Raw genomic sequence first — 16,462 nt, 5'->3', positions numbered from 1 at the left:
ATTACATTGGAAGAATGGAATACTTTAACGTCCCCCATTTTGGCCCAGGAAATCGAAAAAGTCTTCTTCTCCATTCCCAATGGGACTGGACAGTTTCCCATTTGCCTATTATAAGACACTTTTTCCTGTTCTCGCAACTCCTTTGACCTCTTACTTTAATTGGTTCCCTCCCTGCCCCACAAGTTCTAGAGGCACACATCAGTGTTACATATAAAGAAGGCAAACACCCAACCAACTGCACGAGCTACAGGCTCATCTCTCTACTCAATACCAATATACAGCTTTGGGCTATCTTATAGAATAGCACCGTTGTAACGGATCTCCTAGCACCCCGACCGGGTACCTCCATCGATAGATGCTCCTAGTGCTTCCCGAAGACTCTAAGCACTCCCCTTGACACCGTACGCACTGCAGACCCCACGAATCACCGAAGCTTGGTTGAGGTCTAACCGTCTCCTACCCACCCTGGACCTACGACAAGGCTCCAGGCTCCAGTGGGTGAACCTCTTCTAAAACCAGAGAGCAGGAACAGCTCTTACAAGAGCTAGTAGTTATGCCAGGGGAGTATAGCAATTCTTCAGCGTATAGCAATCCCCCAGTGTCGATCAGTTACCAAAACACCAGCCTCAACTTGGTAAAGGGTAAAAACAGGAACTCTTTATTTGGACACACAAGCATTGATTTATACCCATTTTCCAACAAGGTTACCACCCACAGGGTTTTGTAAAAACAGCCAATCACATGCATTTACAGTATTGACACCTTCCCAGCAATTGTACACAAACCCCCTTTCCTCTGTAACGCAATCAACAAAATACAAGGAGCATTGTCTTTGACGCAATTAATTAACACACTGGCATTGTCTGAGACGCAATTAACTAACACACTGGCATTGTCTGAGATGCAATTAAAAAAATACAATTACCAAACGTAATGGGCTAACTTAATCACTCACAGACAGAAACCACACATTTTTCCCAAAACACAGAAAACACCTCAAAACCCCACATATCCCCATAATGTATACATCCATGGATAGCTCTGATCTGGGTGAACAACATATCTTAAAATCCCCCAGATCCGAGCAGGGGTTCCCGAATTCCATGGAAGTCACATTTGGCCGGCCGCAAGCATGGCTTTCCTGCCCAAAACAGTTCCACAGATTTAAGCTGTGCGGCCGGTCTGTCTTCTCCTTCAAAGTTAGTATGGGCCATAATCCTGGGGCAAGAGGCTGGCAAACAGGCCCCTCCAAAACCCAGTGGCGAGGTTGGTTTCGCCACAACTGTCAATCCCAAAACTGATTAGCCCGGAACAATCAGGGTTTATTCTGGGGAGGGAGGAAGAGATAACTCCAAATGTACCAAGCTATCAATTATGCCACCCAAACTAAGACTAACTTGACCCTTCTCTGCATAGATGCCAAGAAGCCTTTTGACAGAGTTAACTCGTGGGGCATGCACTCTCTAAGTTTGGCTTTTCTCCCACCTTTACAGCAGCCATATTCTTCTTATACAATTTCCCCTCTGCAAGAGTCAATGCGAATGGTTTCTCTCAGCCCCTTTCACAATAGTCAATGGCACACAACAGGATTGTTCCCTCTCCCCTACCCTTTTTATTCTCACACTAGAAAGCCTGATAGAAGCCACCCGGCAGAATCCTGGCAATGTATGTCTCTGTATAGATGGTGTTGATCATTGAGTTGCAGCTGTCATGCCTGCTCCGGGGCTGGTGGGGAGCTCCTCTGCAGGCAGCGCCGCCAGCATCTGGCTGATGTTTCTTCGTAGCTTTGGCCCTGGCTTGGTATTGTATCTGATTTCTCCATTTCTGTTTTTCCCTGTCCGCTCTCCTGATATTGACTTTGGTGTGGTTATGACTCTGATTTATGGTTCCTGATTCCGTTTAGTTTTGTTTCTCTTGGACTGACTCAGCTTTTTTGTTTCTGCCGTATTCCTATTTTTGTGGCTGCCAATCTGTAACTAATTTACTGTTTCCTCCTGGTTTCCCCTTTGTGGGGATTCGCTCTGGTAGACAGGACAAGAGGGTGCAGTATAGAGGCAAAGACACGTTTGTAACTAAAAAACTGCAGTGTTCATTCACACTAGTTGCTGGTTCACAGTATGACAGTCCATTTTCAGTATTGGTGTTAGTTCACACCCAAAACAGTTTATACAGAAAAACATTCATCTTTGATCCTGGGTATTTAATCCACACCCGGCTGAATGCTTAGCCTCAAAAAGTCCACCTGTAGGCTTTAGGTGGCGTGCTCACCTGGCCTACTGTCCTCAGCTTTTAGCCCACACACAGGCCTCAGATCTCAGCAGAGTTTCACACAGCTCCAGTGTCAGAGAGGAGTAATCGACCCACCTGACACTTCTGGCTGTTTTTTATATTCCTGTCAAAACCTGGCCTGGACCGTGGGGAGTAGTCAACCACCCAGCACTTTGACTACTCCCAGTAAGAGCCGTCCCGGATCAGATATTTACAGCCATACTAGATAGCAAGGTGTCACACGGCAACTGCTGCTGACACATGAAAACTGGCTCTTACTCTACCGAGACCAGGAACCTCGGTGACACATACCTATCATCCACGATGATTCCTTGTACCTTCTTACACCTTCCATATAGACCCCTGCGCTTACTTACGAAGGGACTTGGACTAGTTGTGGGCCGCTGCATAGGGCAGATCGTGCAAGTATGTAGGGACAGTGGGACGGGTGAGTTCAGGGTTCACTGCTTACTACCATGACAGTAGCCTTCATCGATGACCTATTCTTGATCCTCTCTTCTCTGCTTAAGCTTTCCTGGCTATTATTTCACTTTTTGAGTGTTTCAGATGATTGTCTAACTTCAAAAACTACAAAGCCCTTGGAATCAACCTACCTAACATACAGAATGAACTCTCCTCCACCTTCCCCTCTTCCTGGACACGCAAGTACATCACATATTTAGGCGAGAAATTAACTAACATGTCTGAAATCCTTTAATTTAACTATAACGTTCTCCTGAAAGAAGTCACATCACAACTCAAGGCCTTAGACGTTCTTATAATGTTGTGGATGAGAAGGAAACAATTACTGAGGTCCTATACTCTTCCCAAATGTCTATATCTGGCCCCTATATTTGTGCCTGCTCACTTTTTCTTAGCAGTTAAGCATTTTTTCTCCCAATTTTTTTGGAAGCACTCCAAACTAGGGGTGGGCGATATTGACGATATGCGATATAAACAATATAAACTTGGCCAACGATAGAGATTTCGATTATATCGCCATATCGCGGTAGAACATGGCATGCGCCGCTCTCGGCACACACCATGTTCTCCTGAGCCGGCACAGTAGAGAAGGAGGGAGTCCCTCCCCATTGTGTGCGGCTGCCGCTGACCACCAATGAGAACAGAGTAGGAGGAGGAGGGAAGGGACTGTGGCCACTCCGCCACCAATGAGAACAGAGTAGGAGGAGGAGGGACTGTGGCCACTGCGCCACCAATGAGAACAGAGAGGAGGAGGAGGGGAGGGACTGTGGCCACTGCGCCGCCAATGAATATAATTAATATGCCTGAATACAAACGTAGCCTGCATGTGCCGGCCATCTCCCATACCTGGCCTCTATTACTGCACTCCGTGATCCGCCGCAATTAACCCCTCAGGTCCTGAGGAGTTAATTGCGGCAGATAACAGCGCAGTAATGGAGGCCAGGTATGGGATATGGCCGGCACATGCAGGCTACATTTGTATTCAGGCATATTAACTATATTCATTGGTGGTGCAGTGGCCACAGACCCTCCCTTCTACAACCCCTCTTCTAAGTATTATATTAATTGTGCCCTCCACACGATTAAATCATTGGTGGCAGTGGCCCCAGTGTGGCAGCTTCTGATCGGAGCCCCAGCAGTGTAATCGCGGGGTTCCGATCGGTTACCATGGCAGCCAGGACGCTACTCAAGCCGTGGCTGCCATAGTCAGCTCCCTGCTGCCGTGTGCACTATTTACAGGGCAGCAGGTAGAGTGTGAAGTCCTAGAGCTCTATTAGGGTGAATAAGATAAGGGTTCTAGCCCCTAAGGAGGCTAATAGTTATTAAATAAAAAGTTAAAAAAAATAAGTTTAACCCGAAATATAAAATATATTGCAATATATATCGCACATGCTTAAAATTATATCGCAATATAGATTTTAGGCCATATCGCCCACCCCTACTCCAAACCCTGTACCGCTAATTCTAGTGTGAGTAGGAATGTAATTTATTCATACAATTAGGGTAACTGTTGTATTAGTAAATTACTATCTAAAGAAATGAACAAAGATGTGCCCTGCTTAAACCGGTGGACTTCGCTACATTATGGGGATCTAATTAGGCTGCCACTTTCATGAAATACTCACCATACGTTTGCGTTCCTTCATTTGGACCCGATTCCTGTTCCTGTTCCCGCTGATGCTGGTTAACCTGATTCCTTACATTCTCTATCCCTAATATGTAGACACTACTGGGTTCTTCTCCCAACTTGACAAAATACCTGCCGGATATCTCTTACACAATAGCAATGTTCCCTCTCTCCAGACACTCTGGACAACATTCAATCTCCATCACTGGACAGATATTCATTAAAGAGGACCTTTCATCAGAAAAAAGTATCTAAACTGAATATACAGACGTGTAGAGCGGCGCCCAGGGATCCCCCTGCACTTACTGTTATCCCTGGGCGCCGCTCCGTTCTCCGGTTATAGCCTCCGGTATGTTCAGCGCTACAGCATAGGAGAAAGAGACGCCGGCAGGTTCCCCTGGGTGGAGCCTAACTATGAACATACCGGAGGCTATAACCGGAGAACGGAGCGGCGCCCAGGTATAACAGTAAGTGCAGGGGGATCCCTGGGCGCCGCTCTACACATCTGTATAGTCAGTTTAGATACTTTTTTCTGGTGAAAGGTCCTCTTTAAGCCCATTTCTCAAAGATTTGTCAAACCTTTCTACCCCGAGATCTCACTTGGTATGAACGTATTTGTGCCCACTCTATCCTCCCCCTCCCTCCCCAGACACCTCCTTTCTTCCCTTTACAACAAATTGTCTACTGCCAATGCCCCTGTCAACCCTACTTAAAGGCATGGGAAAGAGATCTTAGCCTGTGCTTTACCAAAGCTGAAATGAAACAGATCCTACTTAGGTTTTGTTCTCTCTGTGTTTGGGGTGCGCTGCTAAAGAAGATAAGATGCTGCAGAAGTTTTTAACCATTAAAAATTCTGTTAGTATGGTCCGGAAGTATTGTCTTATATGAATAACTAATCAAATCACTAGTTTCGATTTCCACACGCTTGGCGGGGTGCCTAATTTGGCTATGTTTATCTGTAGTGTTATAAAGATGTATATAAAGGAGAGAGAGAACCTGATTCAGCTTATGTCGGTGTCAGTTCTCCGAGCACTCGTACATCCACATCAATTGGGACCTCGACAATCATAGAGGTAGGGGGTTTTGCCCCAACAGTTTCATGAATTCTCCTACTACCTGTACATTTGCACGCATGAGAACGGGTTTAAACTTCTTATCAGATGGTACAGATCTCCTGACATTGGGCTATGCTGCTGATCACCAGGAACGCTGCCATCTGGCTGGTGTAAATTTCAGTGTTCTATGCCAGAAAACTGGTGTAAAAGATGATAACGCCACGCCACCTTTTTGGGAAAATGGCGAGGCCGATGCAGAAACGTCACTTGCGCAAAAAAGATATTTTAATGATACATGTGGCCCACTGTGTCCACAATGAACCCTTGTGCTCCTAATGGATGTTGCGGCGGACACCCAGGTGTCAGTATTCCACATCTGGTGGGGCTTCCCTTCAATTTCTGATTATTGGAAAATGGTGGAAGCCACCATCTACTCAATATGTTAAACCTCTATCTTTTGAAACCCCACAGCTGGTTCTGCTTGACCTCGCATCCATTGCCTGTCCTCTTTCTAAGCATTCTCTACCTATACATTTGATCATGGCGGCGAAATTATCGATCCCACTTTACTGGCCGAACCCTTCTTCCACTAAACAGATGTGGATTGATGGAGTACGCCAAATTTACCGAATTAAAGAACTATCCAGCTGGGAGTTGTGGTCACACCACCAATTCCAGACCCTCATAATTTTGGCAATTGCTGTTTTATGTGCCGGCTTGTCCTCCCACATTGGGCTGTCACCTTCTATGTGGATCATAATGGAGGACTCCAACCCCTGGAACTACCCCGGACCACCTCAAGGACTTTGGTTTATGTTTATTTCCGGTACCTAATTCCCCTTACCCCTATCCTCCCTTTTCGAATTACCACTGGTCATTGTCATTTCTTGTTTGCTGTAAATTTCCCATTTAAAATAAAAATTTTAAAAAAGAACTACGACTTGTCCTGCAAAAAAGAAAACAAGGTAAAGTTAAAGCTCTTGGAAGGCGATAATGAAAAAAAACAAAAAATTGCTAGGTCGCTAGGATCCAAAACCGAATCATCAGCAAAAGGGTTAATCAGACCTTACAAGTGTCCCTCTTTGACCCAAGTCCCTCTGTCCCTCTTTTTGATCTGAGGTATAGATTTGCATTATTACATGTACAATATTGAACCAGAAGGTGTTTCTCTGGTGCCTCTCTGTATATTAGAGCCCATCTTTTATATTATTTCCTTATTTAACGCAGTTGGGATTTTAGAAATTTCTATATTCAGATTATTTTTTGTGCTATTTTTCAAGATACAATAGAAGCTCCAAATGTATGTGGGCTTCACCGATATTCCAATGTCAATCGGCAGAAAGGGGGCCTCTGAGGGGGGAATATCATGTACTAAAATATAACTTTTAATTAAATGTGCAGCTAAAACACACCACTAAGATGCATCATCATAAAAGACAGATGGGGTCTAATCCTGGTGCCCCAGAACTGGTAGAGGAGTAAATAAACCTGCTCCACCTGATGAAAGGTGTGTTTTTTATGATGATGCATCTTAGTGGTGTTTTAGCTGCACATTTAATTAAAAGTTATATTTTAGTACATGATATCCCCCCTCAGAGGGCCCCTTTCTGCTATTTCGCAAGAGAAAACTATTGATGTGAATAGATATGAAGGAAAAATGGATCTTTCATGCAATGAACCATGAGTGTCCCTCTTTGAACGTCCACAAAGTAGGAAGGTATGGGGTAATTACTAGGTCTCACATGCAGAAGGTACAGAGAGGTTGGCATGGGCTGGGTTTTGGGCTCTAGGGGCATTCAAGAGCAAACAAGTAACTACAACCCTATTAGGATCATAGGTCTAATGACCTAAACAGTCCCAGGTGGTAGTCTAGTAAAAACGATAGACTGTAAACACTGTGAATTTTGAGCGACTGTCAATAAAGTTGATTTGTACAAAGTGTTCTAAGCGAGCACATTCTAATTGGCCGGCGGGTTTGGTATCACGTGACTGTAGTTACTAAGCGACAGCGGGATGCCGCAGGCAGCAGGTTGTCCCTGGTTGTCAGGGAGAGGCGGTCACGTCTCCCGGGAGCCCCGCCCACCTGTAGAGCTCTATAATAGTGCAGTCGCCGCCCGCTCTCCGCACAGTAAGCGGCAGGTGACGGCAGCAGCATGTCTCTAGCCGTGCAGTCCCAGACCTGGTTCCCCACGCACGTCCAGGTCACGGTCCTCCAAGCCAAGGGCCTGAGGTCAAAGGGCAAAGCGGGGACCAATGATGCGTACGCCATCATCCAGCTGGGCAAGGAGAAGTACTCGACCACCGTGGCCGAGAAGAGCCCGGCGCCGGTGTGGAAGGAGGAAGCCAGCTTCGAGGTGCCCCTCCTGCATAACAACAACCAGGAGCGCTGCACCGTGCGCGTCATCGTCATGCACCGGGCCCTGGTGGGGATGGACAAGTTCCTGGGCCAGCTGGACCTCAACCTGTGGGAGCTGCACCAGACCAAGAACCGCAGGAAAGTCCAGTGAGTATCGGCACATGTAGGCAATGGAAATGTCGCGGGCGGCATACGGAGTTATGTCCTAGCCATTTCGAAATGTCTCAGACTGTTTTATTAGTACGAGTGTAGCAGCCAATCAGAGGGCAGCTCTCAGTCCCGAGAGACTGTGTAGAAAATAAAAGCAGCAATCTGATTGGTTGTTCGGGCAGCAACTCCACTGTGCCACTCTTCTGCTGTTTTAGTTATAGGCGGTGATAGAGGAGAGCCCTAGATGAGGACCACCCCTCTATATACATATATATGTGGGGGAGGCAGGTAATACAGGAGAGCCCCCTGATGAGGACCACCCCTCTATATACATATATATGTGGGGGAGGCAGGTAATACAGGAGAGCCCCCTGATGAGGACCACCCCTCTATATACATATATGTGGGGGAGGCAGGTAATACAGGAGAGCCCCCTGATGAGGACCACCCCTCTATATACATATATGTGGGGGAGGCAGGTAATACAGGAGAGCCCCCTGATGAGGACCACCCCTCTATATACATATATGTGGGGGAGGCAGGTAATACAGGAGAGCCCCCTGATGAGGACCACCCCTCTATATACATATATGTGGGGGAGGCAGGTAATACAGGAGAGCCCCCTGATGAGGACCACCCCTCTATATACATATATGTGGGGGAGGCAGGTAATACAGGAGAGCCCCCTGATGAGGACCACCCCTCTATATACAGATATGTGGGGGAGGCAGGTAATACAGGAGAGCCCCCTGATGAGGACCACTCCTCTGTATACAGATATGTGGGGGAGGCAGGTAATACAGGAGCCTCCTGATGAAGACCACTCCTCTATATACATATATGTGCAGGGGGGCAGGTAATAGAGGTGAGCCCCCCGATGAGGACCATCCCTCCTTATACAGATATGTGCAGGGGGGCAGGTAATAGAGGTGAGCCCCCCGATGAGGACCACCCCTCCTTATACAGATATGTGCAGGGGGGCAGGTAATAGAGGAGAGCCCCCCGATGAGGACCACCCCTCCTTATACAGATATGTGCAGGGGGGCAGGTAATACAGGAGAGCCTCCTGATGAGGACCACCCCTCCTTATATAGATTTGTGGGGGCGGAAGGTAATACAGGAGAGCCCCCTGATGAGGACCACCCCCTCCTTATACAGACCTGAGCAGGTTATCTTTGTGGAGGTTCCTTGGTGTCTATATATTGTTTTTCAAGGTGTTTCACATGCTGAGAGGTGTACCAGTAGCAGCCAATCGTTTCATGAGCTGGAATCTAGGAGATCTGCTTGTTGCCACAAGATCTACTCAACACTTGACCAGTGCTGTATGCCCATGCATGTGGTTGTACCACTGCAGCATGTGAGTGATCCACGAGATCTCTAGACTTCAGTATAAGTCCGGGGGGGGGGGGTTAAAGAGTGGCACATGATCTTCTCAGACAGCTATCAGTGAGGGTCTGGTAGTGTGGCATGACTGGAGGATGGTGGCAGATCAGCTCCAATGCTATGTGTGTTTATAGTACTTTTTAATACCATGGCTCTGAATGCCAGCTGGTATTACTGAAGCCAGACTGAGACGTGGCATCTGGAAACAAGAAGGTCTTCTGGGCAGTGAGATGGCAGCAGGTTTGGCTTGTACCGTTGTTCACTGCCAGTTGGGCCCCTAGTAGTGTTTGTGCTGCTGTTTATTGGCTGCCAGCTGATTAGATGCCGCCATGGTGTCTGAAGATACTGTCATGTAGTGATGTGTGGCACTTACTTGGGGTCATCATTCGTAATAGTGATTGCCCACCGGGCAGTGCTCCAGGTCAAGGTGTGACTGGCATCAGGTTTATAATGAAATGTCAGGCTCCAACAAATCTAGATGTGGAAAGTCCATGTTCTGGAGGTGGCACGTGGTGGGGCCACGGCGGTCCGTCTTGTGACACATGAATATCCCAACTGAAGGCTCCATTTATTACTTATAAAATAAATGTACTTTTCCGAGAAGTGGAGAAGATCCATGCCGGGCCGGTCCCACCAATATCACAGCTGAACCCATCACCAGCTGGTAGCACAGGAGGACGCTAGTGCTGTGTAATAGATTGTGAGCAGATGGGTTAGAGGACAGCCGCATGCACGCAGGGTTAGCAAGATGGTTGAGGTAACCAGCAGCCTGGCATTGTCACACGTCAGTCTCTGTGGTCACATCTGCTCTGATATCATGCCGGCAGATGAGGTCACAGTTTCTGTGCTCTATAACAGTGAGGAAGTAAAGTCCCTTCTGGTCACGACATTCCTCAGACTTCATACGTTACCTGGCATTCCAGAATATCTAATGTGAAAGATCACTTCTTAAAGGGAAGCTGCTAAGGTCAACAGTTGTCCTGTTCTAATGGGTCTCTGGAGGCTAGTGTTGCATGCTCCTATTGGAGAAACCCAGCTTTCCAGGTGTTTTGACTACTTGTCTGGGCCTCATTCTGGTTGTTGCTTAGCAACAAACACTGCAGTTTGCAGGTGACTACACCGGATGTCTATGCTACAGGTGATTGTCCCCTACATTCCTGCTGACTGTGCATGTCCACCAGGACTTCTGTAATTTGGGGTGCGGCGGGGTCACCAATGATTGGGGGGGGGGGGGAGGTGCTGCTTGGCTCCTGCTGATGAGTCAGTCAGGAGTTTCCCTCTGTAACCGCTGTGGTTTGGACGGGACAGGGGACATTGCGTCTTGGTACAGAGGGTGTGGTATGTTTTTAGAGCTTTTTATGTGGCTCGTTGTGGCCTTGTATAAAATAAGTCGGTTTCGGTACAATCCCAAAACGGCTGTATGTCAACAAACAGGATATTGGTTATTTGCTGAGGTGGTTAATGGATAACTCCCCAGTTCCCTGCGGAGGTGCACCACCCATGGAGGGAGGCTGGTTGGATGCGGTGCCAGTGATTATGTGAAGACATGAGGCGGCTGCTCAGCAGGCTCTAGAGTTACCTGAAGGGGGAGAACGGGTGCAGGGGGGTAACTCGATCATGCCATTATTTAATCATAGCCTTCATTAGATGTACGCCACCCTCTCGAAGACTCCTTATAAGCACACTGTCCGATTACTTAATGCATAACCCGTTTTTGTGACTCTTTTTACACGCTTCTCCTCTCTGTGGTCCTGGTAGCTTCTCTCTGCTTCAGACAATGGCTGGTTTAAGGACCATATTTTTTGCCCTAGGTTTTAGAGGATAATAAGAAAAAAATATTTTCCATTAGACCTCAGGTCAGACCAGCAATCAGACCCCCAATGTTAATCAGACCTCAGATCAGAACCCCATGTCAGATATCATCCCCCAGCCATCAGACCCCCATGTCACATTTCTCCCCCCTCCATGTCACATTTTTCCGCCCTCCCCCAGGGTGCGCCCTAAGGCGGCCGCTTGGTCTGCCTTATGGTAGCACCGGCCCTGGCTATAGTGTGCAAGCACGGCCACCTTCTGGATTGTAGGGTGATCGTAACCATGGAAACAAACAGTATATAATGTGATGGGAAAAAATGAATCCAGCCAGCAAAGGAGACAATATGGCCAATTACAATACATTAATAAGTGCTTTGTAGTAACTTTCTCTACATGATAAATGCTATTTACTGATGTGAGACGGCCGTCCTTGGATCCTGTCCTAAAACGTCTGCAGTTTACTTCCAGTCTGCATTCGTCCTGCACGCTCCAGCCAGGACATGGTATAAACCAGTTTTCCGACACATGGCGCAGACACACGGAAAGCACTTTAAGTTTATCGAACAGAATGTTCCAAAGCAAGCAGAAGCTTAATCCGACCTGAAAAGGCCACTTGTTAGGACGTAGTGAAGGCGCGCCCCGTGCTGGTCTACGTCAGACGAGCGCCTATATATAGCGGTATAGCCATTGTGTGCACATATGGACGTATCCTGTCTGAGACAGACATGGACGCTCTGATCCTCTGGCAGCACACAGCATATCGTCAGATGACGTGTGTGCCCCCCCTTATGTTGGGACCTCTGGGTCTTCACAAGTGGCGTTGACTGAATATTCAGCATCTATTGTTTTTTTTGTTTTTTTTTTTGTTTTTTTTATCACTGCACCAGCACAGAAAATAAAAGGGGAAACTAGTAAGACCCAGAATTTCCTATTGTAATCGTTCTCCAGGGAGTTCCCCGATCCATGGGTGACTACTCTCATGGAGACATCCATCATTGTTCATGAGGGCATATTGAGCCACTTCAGTCCAGGGGCTTTCTCCTGACCAGAGGGAATCCGGATCCTGGTGGGGTGGGATAGCTTTATTTTAGAGCTTTTCTCTTGTGGTTCTGTAATACAGATGCCTCCTTGTATGAGCCAGACCAAACAAATTATGAGACCCCTAAATCATCTTCTGGGCCTATTGGGATAGACGCTGGGATCCTCCTTACCACACCCAGTGTGCCCATCTCAGGAGAACAACATGGCTGGGCGAGTCACTGGTCACACCAGAACATGCAGTCAGTGACATTGAGATTTTAAAGGGGTTGTACAGAATTAGAAAAACATGGCTGCTCACAGGTACTTCAGTGGAATGGAGCTGCAGTACGACTGCAGAGACAACCTGTGAACAGAGGTGGCGCTGTTTCTTTAAAGGGTTTTTCTGAGTTTTCTGTCTTGCTCTATCCTGCCAGCACCCCCACCCATCAGCTGTTTGAGGAGGTTGTGGTGGTCGTGGCTTACCAAGTACAGCACCGTCCATTGAGCTGCACATAGGCCATGTGATCCTGGAATGTGAAGTCGCTGGCCTAGAAGGGGACCGCAGAGCTAACTGGAGGGCAATGGTCTCTTTAAACCGCTGATCAGCAGGAATGCTGGGAGTCCGGCCTCCACCGATCAGATATTGATGACCTGAGGATAAACCATCAATATGAAAATCTTTGAAAACCTCTAACTTTTTAAGAGAGCCAAAGCTTCTAGGACCAGTCCCTCAGTAACGTAGTGTCCAATGGCTGGTCATGTATGGATACAGAGGGGCCACACAGGAGGAATCCAACCTTGTTTCTAATACTTGCTAATCCTGCTGTTTTTTGCTAGACTGTCCCATAAACTAGACTTATAAAGCGGTGGGCACAAAAGGATTTCCTGGCTATCTTGGGCTTTTCCTGGATGTAATGGAATGGAGCAAACAAGGTATTTGCCAGCCTACAGGATTTTCTGCATGATCCTGACACTGTTTTGTAGAAGTCCTGCAGAGAACTCTAGGGTAAGCCCCTTCTGACCTGTTCCATTTTCCATTTTTTTTTTGCCTTCCTCTGGATCAACTTGCAGGATGACAGGCCGAACTGGATGGACAAATGTCTTTTTTCGGCCTTATGTACTATGTTACTATAATGACTGTTACTATGGAGAAAGTATTATAGGATGGGTCTCAATCAATCTGCCCTACTGCAGTAAGGACACGGCGGGGAGGCCCCTGCTCCAGCCCGTTATCTTACAGCCAGACACAGGACAGTGAGGAGGAAAGAGACATGGCTACTTTTCTGGGACACACAGAGAAATATTCTTTATATATTTTCAGTTTTAATTGTAATATAGGAACAGTGGGGAAAAAGTGCGGGAATAGTTTAAATTTTTATTTTTTGTCCATACCTTCCATTAAGAGGGTGATTTAACATGCTTGAAGTGTTGGGAAGTACATTTCCCCAGTGGCAGCCATTACTTGAGTCCCTCAGGCCTCATCTGTGGGCAGGTATCGGTCTGTGGCTAGCTCCACCTGTACTGACCTTGGAATAAACTTGCATAAGACATGGCTTTTTTTTTTTTTTTTTTTTTTGTGCAGTGGAAGCTCACATTGGTGTCCGCGTGATGGACCATCATGATGGTCAAACCTGGTAGTCGGCTATCACGTGGTATGATCTATTTGTAGACCTCTATAAATGCCAACGCACAATATGTCCACGTCTAATTATAGTAGAAACACACCTGTGTTTTGTGACCTAACCGTAATTCTTAATTTTATGGGTGAGGTGTCCCTGGGTTATAAATACACAGCACATTAAATAGATCTGCGTTCACACCTTCCTGTTTAGGGAACTATAGTAAGATGTTCTTGGAGGAGCCGCCTCTGGTATCTGCTGCTGATACCAGTTACACAAGTGTCCGTCTTATTACGCAGGTAACAGGTTGGACCACATTCCTTCTGGCCTTGACATCATGTTACAGTTCTTCGTGTCTGCAGCCATGTATATCCTGCCAGCTGCTTCTACTGAGGCTTTTTTTAAAATGTTTTTTTGCATCCTTCCATGAACTTCATTTTCTTTGAAAAGTCAACTCCAAGGCAGAACAAAAAGTGAAGAAGCTGGGAGAAAAAGTCCCATGAAAATGTTTTGGTGGGTGGAGATCCTTCAAAGCCTACAGACCTTTTATTTAAAGGGGTTGTCTCACTTCAGCAAATGGCATTTATTATGTAGAGGACATTAATAGAAACCACTTACTAATGTATTATGATTATCCATATTGCTTCCTTTGCTGGCTGGATTCATTTTTCCGTCACATTATACACTGCTTGTCTTACGACCACCTTGCAATGCATCACTGGATGTTGTGCTTTCACACTATAGGAAAAAGCTTTTTTTTAATATATATATATATATATATATATATATATTAAAAAAAAATTGCCGGAACTCTGGTTCGGTTCCGGGTTTGCTCATCCCTAGTTATGACCACCCTGCAATCCATCCGCAGTGGCAATGTGTGTGTGTATATGTATATATGTGTGTATAATATATATATATATATATATATATATATATATATATATATATATATATATATATATATATATATATATATATATATATATATATATATATATATATATATATATATATATATTTTGCCACTGCGGATGGATTGCAGGGTGGTCATAACTAGGGATGAGCAAACCCGGAACCGAACCAGAGTTCCGGCAAATTATTATTATTTTTTTTATTTACAGTATAAATCTATTTCTGAAGTTATTATGCAGTCTTGCGAGACTTCACGTAGTAATAACTTCGGCTCATCAGAGCCAATACATTCTAATACTGTATGGAGTATTGAAACAAAGTTTTATGCAAATTGACTTTGGATGTTTCATCCAAAGTCTATTCGCTCATCCCTAGTCATAACCATGGAAATCAGCAGTGTACAATGTGGTGGGAAAATGAATCCAGCCAGCAAAGGAGGCAATATGGACAATCACAATACATCAGTAAGTGGCTGGTATTAACATTTATCATGTAGAGAGTTATTTGCTGAAGTGAGACAACCCCTTTAACTGTCTCCATGACCGTACTTCAGGACATCTACACATTACACCTCCAGGAGCTCTTATGACGCCCCATTCTGAATCCCTAATCCGTTAATATGGAGTTGGTCCCCCTTTTGCCATTAGGACAGCTTCCACTACTGCAAAGGTCTTTCTCAAACAAGAATCTGTGTCTGTGAGAAATTTTGGTACGTTCATCCAGAAGAGCATTTGTGAGGTCAGACACTGATGTTGGGTGAGGAGGCCTGGTTTGCAATCCCTGTTCTAGCGCATCCCAAAGGTGTTAGCTGGGGTTGCGGTCAGGGCTCTGGGAGCACCAATCAAGTTCTTTGAAACCAAACTCGCCCAACCGTGCCGTTATGGACCTTCCTTTATGTACAGTCGTGGTGGAAACTAAGAGGGCCATCCCCAAAGTGTTCCCACAAAGTTGGAAGCAGACAATTGTCCAAAATGTCTTGGTATGCTGAACCATTAAAGCCTTTTACTACACATCTGAAGTCTCTTCTTCACTCAGCGGGAGGTGTGAAAAGCCCAATGCCAGACTGCTCCCTGACCAGCTGGTATATAAGACTAGTGAAACACGTAGGGCATTACAAGCAGAGTAGGAGTAGGTTCCTGCTCCGGATCAGGGTGGGTGCTCTGCTCATATCTGGCTGAGGGTCTAGCTGTATGCTACCTATCTGTATGCTTCATGATCCGTAACCAGCTAATTATTGAGGGTTAGTCGTTGCCACAAGGCTCATTGATGTCTTCACAATTAAGAAAGTAGAATAAGTCACTGTCTGCTACCTCCAGCAGTGGCTTCTCTTCAGTGAAACCAGAGAAACCCTATGATAAGACTGAAGTGCTAGGTAAGGAGGTGTTGTCATGGGACCCCTGGAGCCGCAGCCTTTTGTCCTGTGACTTCATTCAATAACTTGATCCTCTGGGTTTCCAGCAGGACAATAGGAATGTTCTTCAGCCCTCTGCTTCATGTCAGTGGATGAGAAGCAGCTGCTCTGAGCTCACACTAAGATGCACCTTGGAGCTGACATGTAATTGCCATGTTCTCCTGTGGAATAACCATGAACCCTGTCCTGTGGCCAGGACTAGGGCTTCCCTGTAGACGCTCACCCCAGCCCCCATGTCAGCCATAGCTTTCACTGAATTATCCGACCTTTCTCTGCTGATTTCTGGACACGGTGCAGAGGTTGGAAGCTGTTTTCCAGTAACCCTGAGCGGCTTATCTCACTGAATGTAGAGGTTGCGGGCAC

At 46.2% G+C, this 16,462-nt stretch overlaps 1 protein-coding gene across 1 annotated transcript in view; it reads left to right on the top strand.

Annotated features, from left to right (window-relative positions):
* Positions 1-7,541: 7,541 nt before the first annotated feature.
* Positions 7,542-16,462, top strand: part of RAB11FIP1 (RAB11 family interacting protein 1) — a 39,852-nt gene continuing 30,931 nt past the window's right edge. The window contains exon 1 of the mRNA XM_044279329.1: positions 7,542-7,936. Within this exon, the coding sequence (XP_044135264.1) occupies positions 7,587-7,936 (350 nt within the window). The 5' untranslated portion in view covers positions 7,542-7,586. The remainder of the gene's footprint in view (positions 7,937-16,462) is intronic.

The sequence above is a fragment of the Bufo gargarizans genome, chromosome 2, assembly GCF_014858855.1.
Source record: "Bufo gargarizans isolate SCDJY-AF-19 chromosome 2, ASM1485885v1, whole genome shotgun sequence".
In the NCBI taxonomy this organism is placed as follows: domain Eukaryota; kingdom Metazoa; phylum Chordata; class Amphibia; order Anura; family Bufonidae; genus Bufo; species Bufo gargarizans.
The sequence above is the reverse complement of the archived record's forward strand: the minus strand, read 5'-3'. Positions and strand labels throughout refer to the sequence as shown.